Source organism: Pelobates fuscus, chromosome 1 (assembly GCF_036172605.1).
Source record: "Pelobates fuscus isolate aPelFus1 chromosome 1, aPelFus1.pri, whole genome shotgun sequence".
NCBI classification, from domain to species: Eukaryota; Metazoa; Chordata; class Amphibia; order Anura; family Pelobatidae; genus Pelobates; species Pelobates fuscus.
This window is the reverse complement of record NC_086317.1, coordinates 399,656,172-399,670,577: the sequence shown is the minus strand read 5'-3', so window position 1 is coordinate 399,670,577 and position 14,406 is coordinate 399,656,172. Positions and strand designations below refer to the sequence as shown.

Sequence of the window (14,406 nt, the reverse complement as noted above, 5' to 3'; positions counted from 1 at the left end):
TAAACAACATCAGAGTCGGCAATCATGTGACACCATACTCATGTTTGAGCTACTGTTTGCAATCAGTCCAGCCTAGGTGTCCTCTGAGCAGCTAGTGTTACCATGGGCGGAGAGTACATGTACATGTTTTGTGTTATAAATTGTCTGTGTTGCACTGTATTAGCTTGGGCAGAGGGAAAGGGGAGAGAGAGATATTTTAGTCTCCCCTTGTCCTGTATCTATACACCAAAATGATTCATCTTTAGGCTAGTAGTACCCAATGCATTGCCTTAGTGCCTGTCCCTCTAGTGGTAATTTTTAAATAGCATGAGTTAGTTTATTGTGATTTTTACAGTCTTGAGATCTTTACTGTACTATTTGCAACCCTAGTGAACTTGTACAGAGATTTTAACTAGACTGATAAGGAAGTTATTTTGTAAATATCAAGGTTTCCTTTTCTTTATATTATTAACGCACAAAAATTATTTCCACCTTTTTTTTAGCACCCAACTTCTGTGTATCACAATAAAATGTTAGTTTTAATTAGCATGCATTTTTCAGTTTTAAAGCAATAAACATCATTGCACATGCTGAATAAAGTAAGACCAATCCTTTTGATTGTTTCTAGACTGATTTGTTCCAAAATGGATGCACCTCAATAGATGAAAATAAGGGAAACGCATACCAGCTAGGGAACCAGGTTGACTGCAGTAAAGGCCTACATCCATCTTTCACAGTTTTCCCCAACTTGCATTACCTTTTCATGGACCCTAAACTACACAAAATGTCAAGCACTTTCCGTTCTTTCAGCAACTATACCATGTACTATTGTTAGGGATTTTGTTAAGGAATAAGAAAGATACAAATAAATAAATAAAACGGTACAATTGATACAAAAGATTTAAGCCGTTTACTCTTTCAATAATTCCTGAGCTATACAATAGCAAAATTAACATTTGAAGATATCCAAATTCTAAAGAAAATTTGTAAAATGTACATTATAAGGAATTAAGTGCAAGGGGAAAAGGAAACATTATTTCATGTAAAGGGAACGATAGATAGACAGCATTTGTTTTACATGAAGGTTTCCCTCTCACTGTGCTCTTAAAATTAATTTTAACTTTACATTTTATTTTTTTATTTTTTGGAAACTCCAACCATATTAAACACATTCAGAATGAACACTTCCAACATTTTTCACATAAAGCTTTTTGAATTAACTTTTAACATGGCTAGTGCACACAGGATAAGAGGAGCAAGGGAAAGAGAAATAGAGGAAAAACACAACCTCAATTAGCCTTAAAGTAAGACCTTTCAAACAATAGGAGAGGCTTTTTCGTGCATAGTTAACAGTTTGATGGACACATTGTACAAGCAAATGTAGAGAAGAAATGTTTGGGAAGGGAGAGGCGGGTTAATATACACTCACAAAACATTTGTAACATTAAGGTCACTTTAGTGGTTATGTTGCCATCATGCTTGATACAATCCTCAGACTTCTTTGTCAAACTATATGAAACAAAGTTTTTCCGCACAAACCTTTAGGGTCCTTCCTGCCATTGTGAAGGAACCAGTGGACAGCAGCAGAAGCATGTTGGCACAACAACCACTACAGCAGACAAGAGTCGTTATAATGCCTATTTAACAGAACTTTCACCATCATATATTATATACAAACAGCACTACATGAATGCAATGCAAAACACCTACAAAAACGTGTTGATAAATGGGCAAGAACAATGAGTGATCAAGGGTTTTACTCACTTTAAAATGTGAACTGAAAAACTGAGGCCAAACTGAAGACTTTCCAAGTAAGCATTGGGAATTTATTAACACCACAATGAATTCTATAAGACGTCAACACAACCTTTGCTGTACAGTCATGTTTCTTGAACTAGTATTATATAACCTGTCCATGTTTTTTTGGAGGCCCAAACATAAGTGGTGGGCCTAGATTGTCCTTAGCAAGCTGCAAGGAATATTTCACACAGCATTCTTGCAGCCCACTTCATGGCTGAATAGTGGGCAGAGCACAAAATTATGATAGTTTAACTCTGTCATAAGGTGTGTGTAGCTCACTTGCCAGGAACCTAGGGCCTTCTTCCTAGAAGAAAGGTAGACAACTGAAGGGAGGTTCTGGAGGGTGCCATATTTCAATCCTCCCATGAAGCCACATTTTCCATATTACCAGTGTGGTGTCTAACCGTGTGAGATTCTGTCTTAGACTGTGCTTTTAATGATAAAGTGGTATGTTTTATTTTTCTAATGTTTGCCAAAGGGTTTAAGCAGTTGTCAGCCCTCCTCAGGTACCACCAAGATAATGCAGAAGTTCCTCTTAGCTCAGTGCTTGTTATCATTGCTATCTAAACACAATTCGACTTGTACAGATAACAAGCAAGTGTAAGGTCTGCTGAGAGGCAGTGCTCAGGGAGTGAGAAGAGCCTGGTTTGTTTTTTCCCCCCCAAAAGTGCTAAAAAAACTGATTAACCTGGGGAAACAGGATCCAAATAATACTGCTACATTACTACAGTAAGCTGTAATGGCAACAGTGCCTAAAATACCCCTTTAACTCTTTGACAGTCTTGACCATTTTACTGACCATTTCAATTTGATCACACCATCATCAAAATGCTTCCTATGAGAAATCAAAACAAACAAAAAAAAAAAAAAAAACAACACACACACACATTTGTACATAAAAACCTACCAATATTGCTAGGCAACATCCAGCACGCCTTTTGTGTTTAAAAAGACTGCAGACAAAACTGTGCCACAATTTTCAAAATGCAGGATTTTAAAAATTTGTTATGAAGCACAAGATCAAGGGAGCGCGGGGGGAGTCATCTGCTGTCTTTTAAGGAACAGTCTAGAACTTAATGTTAAAATTCCACATCATCAGAGTCTGTAGCAGCACTTGTGCTTTTCGAATCATCTTGATCTTGTTTCCACACAAAACGGTAGTTGTCCTCCAGTTGCTGTTGTCGTTTCTGTTCTTTATGGGCCTCTTCTGAACCTTGAACCTGGAAAAATTTAATTCAGATGCACGTATACTGAAAATAAGTAACTTGGTTAAACAATGTATTAGTATCATGTGTGATTATTTTGTAAATGCAGCTGTTAATAGTCAGTAACAGGTACAACCCCTCATTTCCACTTTTTCAATGTTGGTCTAAAATTGCTCTTTATCAACAAAACACCTGATTGCCTTATTGTTACCTGCTGCTTATGAGTAGAACAGACAACTTTGAAGTCTGATCTTTTCCTGTCCTCTGCTCGTACCCATACTTCTAACTTGCATATGTAGGACTTCTCTCAGGCATCTCTACTCCATTGGAACAGCCTGCCTATTCCCATCAGACTCTCCCCTAGTCTTCAATCATTTAATAAGTCCCGCTAAAACCTCTCTCTTCAAAATTGCCAAAGGTCTCCCAGGCAAACTAATCTCACAAAAAAATTTCTTGCTTGCTCTTATTATACCAAACTCTACTCTAACGTTCCAATTCTGCGACATTCCCATCCCATCACGTGGTTGCTATCCCCCACGATACCCTTCCTATTGTGTTTTTATGGACTACCTCCTCTAGGTTTTAAGCGCTTTTTTTCAGGGTCCTCGTCAACTTATTGTTCCTGTAAATTGTCTCATGTATGGTTAGATTTTTTCCCCTCTTTCCATTATTGTAAATCACGGTGGAATAAGTTGGAGCTATATAAATAATAATCATCATCATCATCACTTCTTCACAAGGAGGATTACGTTGCACTGCGGCAAATAGCAAGAGGCTATATATTATAGGGACATACCAGTATATTGAAGACAATATCTTTCAAGGTTTTGGTATCCTCGTCTGAGAGTAAATGTCCACCATCCTCCCCAAACGCATTAGTTGTAAGTATCTTTATTTCAATTTTACCTTAAAAGAAAAAAACAAAAACTATATTAAACCATATGAATACATTTGCTATGCAGCTTGACAAATATTTCAGGTGAAAAACCTAGTGCTTTTAGCTGGGATTACATTTTCATCCTATATCAAAACCATATACACCATATATACACACACATCAATACATACTTTTTTCATTTGTTTCCCCTAAGACGCCTACTGCCTTTAGCAGGACTAGGTTTAATTGTGTATATTTGTACTTTGCAGATCACACCAAAGGCTTCATATGGAGAATTATAAGAAAATGTCCCCCCATGCAGGACTGCATAACATGTGTGTGCCATAAGCAACATGACATTCCTTGCTACTAAACCAATCCCTTACTGTACAGTGGGGATCATTAAAAACTGCAATGCATGGTGTAAGATACTGCAGTGACACTCCTCTCCAGGACATACATTTCTACCTGCCCAATATTAGCAACTGTTAAAACTACAGGGCAGATGTTGCCATTAGCAGCTACCATAATAATTCACTCTCCCAAAAACAATGCACTTACCTCAGCACTAAATTTAAATAAATAAAAACTATACAGGGAAGTGTGTATAAAATAAAATAATGGCAATCCTGGAGATATAAATCATTCTTCAGCCTTGTGATTTATTAAATTCTAAATATTTACAACTGCATAGAGACAGACAGTATTATTGCTGCATATATCTGGTTTACTCATACAAATGTTTTAAGATCCGTGAAAAGTGACATCAGAGGCACACCGAGATTTGATTCTGAAGAATAACACTTTGTGCTATGGCAGGATTCTCTGTAAAAATTACATTTTATGAGCACAATGGCATTTTTTCCCAGTTAAAGAGAAGAAAAAATTAAAATAAATAAAAGTACAATAAAAGTGCCATTTGATTGTTTCAGCGTCAGACAGAAGCACCTTATAGGACTATAGATTTTAAAGGAAAGCACAACCCAAATACGCAACTATAAAAGGGAAATTATGATTACTAGCAAGTCAGCAAAGTAATAGGTAATATGTTAAAAGAAAGAAAGGGTTTTTTTTTTTTTTTAAATAAATTGACTACACAGAAATAAATGTATTGATTGCTTAACACCCCTTGCCACATACAGAATTAAAGCACCTTTAGAAACACAAACACACAAGGGAGTTAAGAGTGCTCCTACAACAAGGTGCAGAAAAAAGTAAAGGTAGTTTAAGCACATGGATCCACAATGCATGTATTAGTAGTGTGAGAATTGATCTCAAGAATAAGGAATCATAGTAGAACCATAACCAAGTGGACGGTGGACATCAACCTGTACGTGGGGGCATACCTTCTGCCTTTAGTCCTTCCTTTTCAAGCAGGTCTTTAATAACATTTTCAATGTGTTTCAGTTGTGAGTTCTCGCTGCTCACTTCGCTCACCTTCCTCTCATTCTGCTCAGGACTGCCCCGTTGTATCCTAGTGACCCTGACTTTAACACGACCATCAGCTTGTTCATCTAATGTGAAAAGGTCATAGCAAAAATTAACCCATCAGTCAAGATGTCTATTTCTTTCTTTATTATTTGAATTATGAACATGTGGATCACTAGTCAGCCCGTTCTGAATGTCCATGTGAGAACAGATTATTAAAAGCTTTCACAGTTAAGAATGGCATTGGACAGTAGGAAGTGAATCATTCAGTTAAGGTCACTGTGCCGGAGGAGTTATGCCTATGTTTATTACCACCCATATGAATCCTTAAGGAAAGATTAAAGAGGCTCTGTCCCCCTCCCGTGCACCCCTCCAAAATGAATATTTAAATTAACATAAAATCTTTATGAAATACTCACATTGACTGTGTCGGTATCTAACTGAAATGCCAACACAGTCCAAAGATAGGAACAAGTTTGTCTTTATATTTCCTACAGCTGACAAGACAGATATTAGTGATGGCTATAAGGAAAAAGGCGCTGTATATGGAGGATCCCGCTGTCACGGTGATGTAGGCTCCTGGGAGATGAAGCTTCAGGAGCGGAGGAGGACTGAACAGATTAAGATGGAGGCAGCCGTGAGTGACAGGTTCAGGAAAGGAAAAAAAAAAAAACTCACCTTCCCAGTGTCTATTGGATACTAAACGCAGCAGTCATCATTGGGGATCTTTGCAAAATATGCTAAGATCACAGACTGTGACAGAACGCTTTATAGTTTACAATCCTGTGGAAGTCTAGCATGTTCAGTTATACTAATAAAAATAAATTATAAAAAAATGTAAAGTAAATATTGGCTTCCATTCTGTTTGACACTGAAACAGCTTCCATCAATGGCAGAAATGAAGGTAGTGTATGGTAAGCATCAACACTTACTAGTATTCATTTCAAAGACAACTGTTCGCTTTTAATATTGGCGTGGTTTATTGATATGAAAAAGTTTACACTTACACTTTTAGCAGCAGTTCCCAAGTAAAGTAACCAACACTTACAAATATGCATGAATTCAGCTACCAAACCTTTTCTATGGTAACAAAGGAAGAAATAAAAGTATGATAAATCAGTGGTTCTTATATGAAGTGGCACAACATCGAAATCAATGAACTACCATCAAGATTATTATTTTTATTTTTTTAAGTTCAACAGTAGAATATTTACTATAAATCAATCTGAATAAAACGTTTAAATTTTCTAGAGAAAATTGGAGATGGAATTTGTCAGGGGCTCTTTTCCCACCATTTAAAGTGGGAGTGAACGTGGGCAGTGCCAATGTCAGAAAACCATATACATACCAGGTGTTTTATCACTTGGTTCTGTGTCACTTTGTGTCATTTCTTTTTCACTCTCCAGAGTTTCATCATCATCTTTTTCATTTACCGCATGGTCTAGTTTGTCTATTAATTTGTTCAGTGTAGTCACTAGGGACTTTGATGCATGTTTCCTATCAAATTCTCCTTTTAAACCTTCAGTTTCCATCTCTTCTTGAGCCTGTGGTAAAAAAAAAAAAAAATGTCAGCATAACAAAATAAAAAAAATTGAGAATAAAGGTTTGTACAAGATAAAGGGACACTAAACAAGAGAACAACTTTAACATAATTGAACAAATTGGTTGTATAAATCATACCCCTGCAGTCTCACCACTCAATTATCTGTCATTTAAAAGTAAAAATCATTTTGTTTATGTCGACCCAGCCAAACCTCCCCTGACTGTGACCCACACAATCTCCATTTAAAAAAAAAAACAAAAAACTTTTTTTATGGAGGCTATTCAAGTCTCAGTCAAAGAGGTGTGGCTAGGGCTACATAAACACAACACAAAGGCAAACCGTCTGAGGCAGTGTTATGCTCTGGGCAAAGTTCTGTTGGGAAACCTTTGTTGGGCTCCAGGCATTTATGTGGGTGTTACTTTTACACATACCACCTATCTAGAGATTGTTGCAGACCATATACACTGCTTCATGGCAACTGGTGCATCTTATAGCAGGATAATGCACCCTGCCTCACTGCAAAAATTGTTTAGGAATGGTTTGAGGGACAGGACAAAGAGTTCAAGATGATTCCTTGGCCTCCATATTCCTCAGATTTCAATCACATTGAGCATCTGTTGGATGTGCTGGAACAACAAATCTGATCCATGGAGGTCCCACCTCACAACTTGCAGGACTTAAAAGATTGTCTGCTAAAGTCTTAGTTCCAGATACTACAGGACATGTTTAGAGGTCTTGGAGTCCAATTGCATCTGAGATGTTTTGGCAGCACGAAGTGGACCTACATGATATTAGGCAAGTTGTTTTAGCCCTTTAAGGATGGAGGCAATTGTAAAAGTTCTGACCAAAACCTGGAATTTGAGCTATATGTCTGTTCAACCATAAACGTACCTCTTTCATATTAACGGATCACTATAGGGTCAGGAACACAAACATGTATTCCTGACCCCTATAGTGCTAAACCCACTATTTAGGTGGCTTGCCATCCCCTTAGTCCCCCCTATAAAAAAAAAAAAAAAAAGAAAAAAAAAAAAAAAAAAGTTTAAAACTCACCTTATTTCCAGCGCCGCGCAGGGCAGATGGCTCCCCCCCCTTTGTGAAATCAAAATGGCTGATTTTTAGCCAATCCAATGCTTTCCCATAGGAAAAGCATTAGATTGGCTAAAACTGGCATGGGGCGGGGCCAAATGCAGTTTTGATCAATTAGGACCTCCTCATTGAGATGCATTGAATCAATGCATCTCTATAAGGAAAATTCAGTGTCTCCATGCAGAGCGTGAAAATGCCTGCAGTGAGCCATTATACTCACCAGAACAACTACATTAAGCTGTAGTTGTTCTGGTGGCTATAGGGTCCCTTTAAGCGCGCCCACACTTATATATAAAATTTGTTTGCAATAAAGCTTTCATTTCACATCAAATATGTATACAGTGGGACCTCGGTTTACAAACGCCTCGGTTAACATAATTTTCAGTTTACAAATGAAAATCCATTGAAAATAATGCCTCGGTTTACAAATTTGTTTCGCAATACACAATTGCACCTGGGAGGTTTATAGCACCGCCCCCTGCATGCTGGAGCCTGTGGGTAGCACGTGGCGTCGAGTGTGGAGGTGTTGGAGCGGCTTTTGCATCGAGTTTTGGTGCCATTGTGGAAATTGTTTGCAGTGGTTTTGGGACTTTTTGGAACTTTTTTGGTGCATTTCTCAAGCTGTGGAAAGGTAGGGAGCTGAGCTTCATTGTTTGCATGCCTTTTATTGTGTGTTCTGCATTGTGGGTTGGTTTCCATGCCAGCTCATTTTGACTTATTTCAGACCTCCAGAATGGATTAATTGGTTTTCAATGCATTCCTATGGGAAACCGCGTTTCGGTTTACAAATGTTTCGCAATAAGAAACATCCCGGAGAACGCATTAAACTCGTAAACCGAGGTCCCACTGTATATGAAAAATTATTTAATCAGAATAAAATATGAAAGAGTGTGTGAAAGAAATGTAAAAGTTCTGAATGGTATTTAGCTGTACATTTCATAAAACGGTTAGCTTTTTCTGCAAGAAAACATTTGTATGCCGTGATGACCATGAGTACAACTATGCCCATCTTGTGCAGGTTTTATGGGACTTTAGAAAGTTACAGGGTCATATAAAGGGCTTTAATTTATATTTATTTCAAGCGCATTTTTATATATTTCATATGATTTTAATGATTCTATATTGGGGTACCTGTCAGACAACCCGTAACAGATATTTTAACTTCTGGAATTAAAGGGAATCATGACATGTCACACGTCATGTGTCAAGGGGTTAAAGTCACATTCATTTACAGGCAGACTACAGTAGAAAGAGGAGTACCATATTTGGAATATTTTACAAAAGAAGAGCATTTAGTTATAAGGACAGTATCAGCACCAAATCAACTTCAGCTTAATGAATCAATTTTGGTGTATACAAGACACTCCGCTAGTGGAGTTACAAAGTTTTTCTTGTTTTATTTTGGTTTGTATATTTGCTTAAAAATGTGTTTGCTTGCTGGTTAAAAAATAAATAAAATAATTAAGTAAATAATGGCAAGTGATGAACGTCCCTTTAAATTTACAAAAGGCATAAGAAATTATAAAATTTTAACTGAGAAAAAAATAAAAAGCAAAGCTGCAAAACAGAGCTCATTTATCCAGCGCAATAATTCTGTCCTAATTAGATAAGTTTTACAACGACTTCGATCAAATCATGCACAAGGCATTGAAAACCTTTTTTCTCCTTTTCTTACTTAAAATCATCTTAAAAAATGTGCCACCATTTTCAAACATAGCTATTTGGCACACATTCTGCAGTAGTTCTAATTAGAAATATATCAAAAATATAAACAGCATGTTAGATTTGAAAAGGCAGTAGGAGTACAATTCATTGATTATAAAAGTGAAATATATATATTTTTTAAAATTATACAATGTTTCATTAGTGGACAGATATCGAAAGCTTCTAAAGTACATCAATAAGCTCGGAGACGCAATAACTAAAAAATTGGAAACACTTCAATGAAGTTCTGCTTCACATCAACCCTGAAGTAGATGGACTACATGTATTGTGGCTAGAATGCGAAAAGGCATGTACAAGCCGAAAGGGCTTGATCAAGATATACACCTCTTTCCAGTAGGTGAACTATATATTCCAAATGTATCTGTACCTCATCAATAATGTTTTCAAATTCTTTCTCCATCTCCGTTTTCACATTTTCTTTTATCTGAGGCAAGTCAGACTTTGGTAGCAGGATGTTTTCTAGCTCTTTTTCGAACTCTTGCAAGAGAGTTTGTTCATCTTCTACCTCCTCTGTTTGTGTTTCTGATGCAGAGGTGGAATCTTGTTCACTATGCAAACTTTGCACATCTTTGTCCTTATCCTTGTCCTTATCTTTCTCCTGTTATGAACGAATACAAGCAACATTGTAAACATATTTTAACAAAAAATATGTATAGTACTTGCTAAAAGATGTAAAATTAAATTAACAGGGAATTAGAAGTTATAAGACTCCTTTTAGTATGCTCTATGCTATAATTAGAGAAGGCCTGAAATATAACATCGTGGTCTGAAATATAAGAAATGAGTCAAAAGCAAACGGTTATATGCAGTTCACCCAAAATAAATCACTCCCTTTGTTAAAACTTGCCACCTCCAAGGCAAACAGATTTGCTTTTGACTCCTGGTCTGTGTGACATGGCATTGCATGTATCACAAATGTACATATTTAGGGGCTGTGGTAATGAATGCAGTGAGTGAAGGGTGTGAATACAGATATATGCATGTGGAGCGTCCATGTGTGTATGTTGGCTGGCAGTCCATATGAACACAGGGATATATTTGCATGGATAGTCAGTTTATTTTGGAATGTGCTGGTGGTTTTGCATAAACTTGTCTGTAAAATGTCCCCTTATTTCACTAGTCTACTCTCTGTTCCATGTCACCTCCAACCAACTGCCCCATGTCACATCAACAAACTTTCCTTCCCCTGTCATGGTCACATCCAAAAATTATTTCTCTTGCCACATCCAGCACCCCCTTTTTCCTCCATTTCATTAGGTCAGTTACACCCACTCAGATATTCTTCTTTGATATCCAACAACTTTTCTCCACGTCATTTAACAACCCATATTTCTCCCACTTCGCTTAAAATTCCCTTTTGCATCCCTGTCACATCCAACAACCCCTACCCATGTCAACCCCACAAATCCCTAGCTGTCCCTGTCTCACGTCTCCCCACTTCTAACTCCTCAGTAGCTTGGGTTGGGAGGATGACATTTCACATCTTAGAAAGCATTAAGCTGCACATTTTTTATGTAGGCAGCTTCTGTTGTCTGTGTCTTTAGGATACGCAAAGTTACCTTTGATGCTACACTAGGAGACCGCAGGTGAAGTCAGACAGAGGCAGGGCCTGACTCATGCTGATCAGTCACATCAAGAGTGTCCTGGGAGAAAAAGCAGTTTTCTGCCCATTTAGAAGTTTTTTGTTTTTTTTTTATCTAAAGATACCGCACATTCAAACGGCAGGGGCTACTCTTTTTCTCTGTAAGTCTGTTGCGGGACACATTTCTGAATATTTGGGGCATATTTTGCCAAGAGACCTGCCTGGGGCCGGTCCAACAATATCAGTGTGGGAGAAGTGGTCAGTTTCTCCTCACATTTGCCCTGAAGCTAGAAGACACAGCACATATCCAGTTTCCCCCTCCTGTCAATAAGGATCTCTAGGCATATTATACTTTACTTTTCTCAAGAATTATTGGCAACGTTTAAGCCTACTTGACAACTAAGCAATGCAGGTACACAGACCTGCCTAAGATGACGGACGCCACAAGCTGCTTTAAACCTATAGGACAATTACATAATGTAATGGCTTGCCGGGACAAGCAAATCAACACTTTTTGGCTGAAATCAAGCGGAAGACTGCATGTCAGAGAACAGGAACTGGTTCATGATTCCTAAGAAGTCACTGCAGAGTGTTCCTTGTACGTTGGATGGTCTTGTTTATTAAATAAAGGCATTTGCTCTGAGTCCTGGTAAGACTACTATGCAGTCTTTTTTCAACTAGATCTCTGGGAGGTTCATTGCCCACTACCACATACTGGGGTTGGAAGCACAAACTTCCCAAACATGGGTATGCAGGAGAAGCGTGTCTTAAAGCAAGTGAAACACCCACTGAAGTATTTACTGAACTTTTAATAGTATGAACATTTAATTATATAACCTGAGTCAAACCAGATGGTTAAAAACTACATGCCCATATCTATTATAAGAGGTTCACTTGACACCGCCCCCATCCTTCCATTTGGCAATGTCAGTATAACCATGATTTGTTGCATAAGAACTCTACCTTCCTGGAAGATTTTAGTTCTGTAATAAACTTCACTAGATCTTCTGGATTCCTTATTATCTTATAACGAAGAGAATTCGGTAAATCTGAGAGAAAAAATATAAATAAAATTAAAATTAAACAAAAAACAAACATGCATTATCCTATAATTAATTGGTAAGAAATTAGTTGAATGGTGACCTAGCAATTTCCAAAATTCATTATTAAAAAGGAACACCAATGCCTTCTCACCTTCAAATGTTAAACCGTTTCTGACCAATTCTTCCTCACAAAACACATGAGAATGTGTAGGAGCTGAAGTGATGGGCTGAGAGCGTTAGCGGACACTCTCAGCTTATCACTGGCACCTGTAGCGAGTAATGCTTCAAAAATGTACACACAGTTTGTGCCAAGCAAAAAAGGTGCAGACCAGTTTACATGCAGAAGCAAAAAACTTCAGATGGATGTATTTACAGAAAACCTACCTTTTGGTGGCTCTGGTGGGTTGTTCGAATTTGGAAATGTATCCTACAGGAAAGAAATGTATTTTCTTATTTTTTTGGTTAACAAAGTATCAACATTTCAAATGCCTTTAAAAACTAAAACTATACAATACCATTAAAAACTTAACTATACATTTTCACCACAAGTAAAAAAAAAACAAAAAACTATTTTACATATTTTTCAAATATTTATCATATATCGTTGGGGTGGCGTGGATATAATCATAATTTTCATAACTCCTGGTTTAGTGAATGAACAAGGATATTATAGGAGGTCAAAATACCCCCCCTCTTCCCAAAAATAAATAAATAGAGGAATTATGCAACAATTTACCTGTTGAGGTCAAGTACACCTTTCAGCCCAATTCACCTCCAGTGACATCACTACCCTTAATTGAAGGTGAAGGGATGTCAGGGAGAAGAGTATTAGGGAGAAGACTAGGGCAGCCATTTGTTACGGTCACTAGCATGCTGCATGTGCAGACAACAGATGTCCAACATGCATTGATGTAACATAATTCTGGGCTGGCCAATGACACCCTAATCATGTAGCTAGAAGTTGAACAAGGGAAAAGTTATTTATTTCAAACAACTGTGCAGATTCAGTTCTAAGCAGACTGCAAGCAACATGACCACTTCAAATAACTGAAGTAGTCATGGTGATTAGAGCAACCATTTATAGTAAAGTAACCTGCAGATATCCGACTGCACTCGTTAGGCATACAATGTTTCTTGCAGCCATGTAAACCTGCACAAATAAATAATTTTAAAATGCTTTGGGACTGAATGAGAATCTTCTGGAAAATGAGGCATTAAAAGTCACACTGCATTTTGCAAAGTTACATACTACCCTGTCATTTATTACTTTTTCATAAAACGTAAACCCCTCAATCATATTTCAATAGAATTCAAACTGAAAAGATATACATAATACAAAGTATGGACCACTGAGTTTTCTATGCACAGCTTTTACTTGGCGCACTTTGTGATTTCCCAATTTCCCATTAACAATTAATCACAATGTGATTTTCATAGGCTCCATTTTTCCCAGGTAAAATAATCAGGATAGCAAAAACAAAAACCAAAGCAAAAATAAAATAAAAACACAAAACCAAAAACATTTCTTAAACCTTTCTATACCATTTTATCAACATCTGCAGTTTCAGTTTCTCCATTTCGCTGTCCTAGAATTTTATTCCAGAAATCTGTCTCTGTATGCTCTTCATCAAGAACGACATTCTCCCCATCTTCCTCTGTGGTTATATCGCCCAAAGATGCTTCAGATCCTAAAATGTAGAACATATGATGCATATAAAACTCAAGGTAAAAAAACAAAAACAAAAAAAACCTACGAACTACAAAATAATCACCACTTATGTATACCTATAATGTTTCTTTAGGTATATTTATATCTAAGACATAATGAAATACACACACACCCGACAAGTATACCACTGCAGCAACTACACACAGCTCACAGAATGTAATAGAATAGAATGTAACCTAGGCAAAAATAATGTGAGTTTAGTTACAGTATATAGAAATACATACATTAATAAGAAAATAAAAAGATTACATCCTGGTAGCTTCGAAATTGAGGTTTAGCGATCGAGTGCGTGTTATGGATCTAATATGTTGTGTACATGACCCTAGTGGCACCCTTGTGGGGTGTGCATGTTCAGATGAGTGCAGCCCTCTTGATTGGATATTGCATTCCTGTTTCCATAAAATCA

At 37.2% G+C, this 14,406-nt stretch overlaps 1 protein-coding gene across 3 annotated transcripts in view; it reads right to left on the bottom strand.

The window, feature by feature from the left end:
• Window positions 1–870: 870 nt before the first annotated feature.
• Window positions 871–14,406, bottom strand: part of OS9 (OS9 endoplasmic reticulum lectin) — a 46,692-nt gene continuing 33,156 nt past the window's right edge. Inside the window, exons 8-15 of one of the 3 annotated variants that reach the window (XM_063427611.1) lie at window positions 13,814–13,959; window positions 12,656–12,698; window positions 12,192–12,277; window positions 10,014–10,244; window positions 6,638–6,833; window positions 5,208–5,375; window positions 3,781–3,890; window positions 871–2,999 (exon numbers count right to left, since the gene is read on the bottom strand). In XM_063427611.1, the coding sequence (XP_063283681.1) occupies window positions 2,859–2,999; window positions 3,781–3,890; window positions 5,208–5,375; window positions 6,638–6,833; window positions 10,014–10,244; window positions 12,192–12,277; window positions 12,656–12,698; window positions 13,814–13,959 (1,121 nt within the window). In that variant the 3' untranslated portion in view covers window positions 871–2,858. The remainder of the gene's footprint in view (window positions 3,000–3,780; window positions 3,891–5,207; window positions 5,376–6,637; window positions 6,834–10,013; window positions 10,245–12,191; window positions 12,278–12,655; window positions 12,699–13,813; window positions 13,960–14,406) is intronic. The other 2 variants (XM_063427618.1, XM_063427625.1) reach the window with 2 other exon arrangements.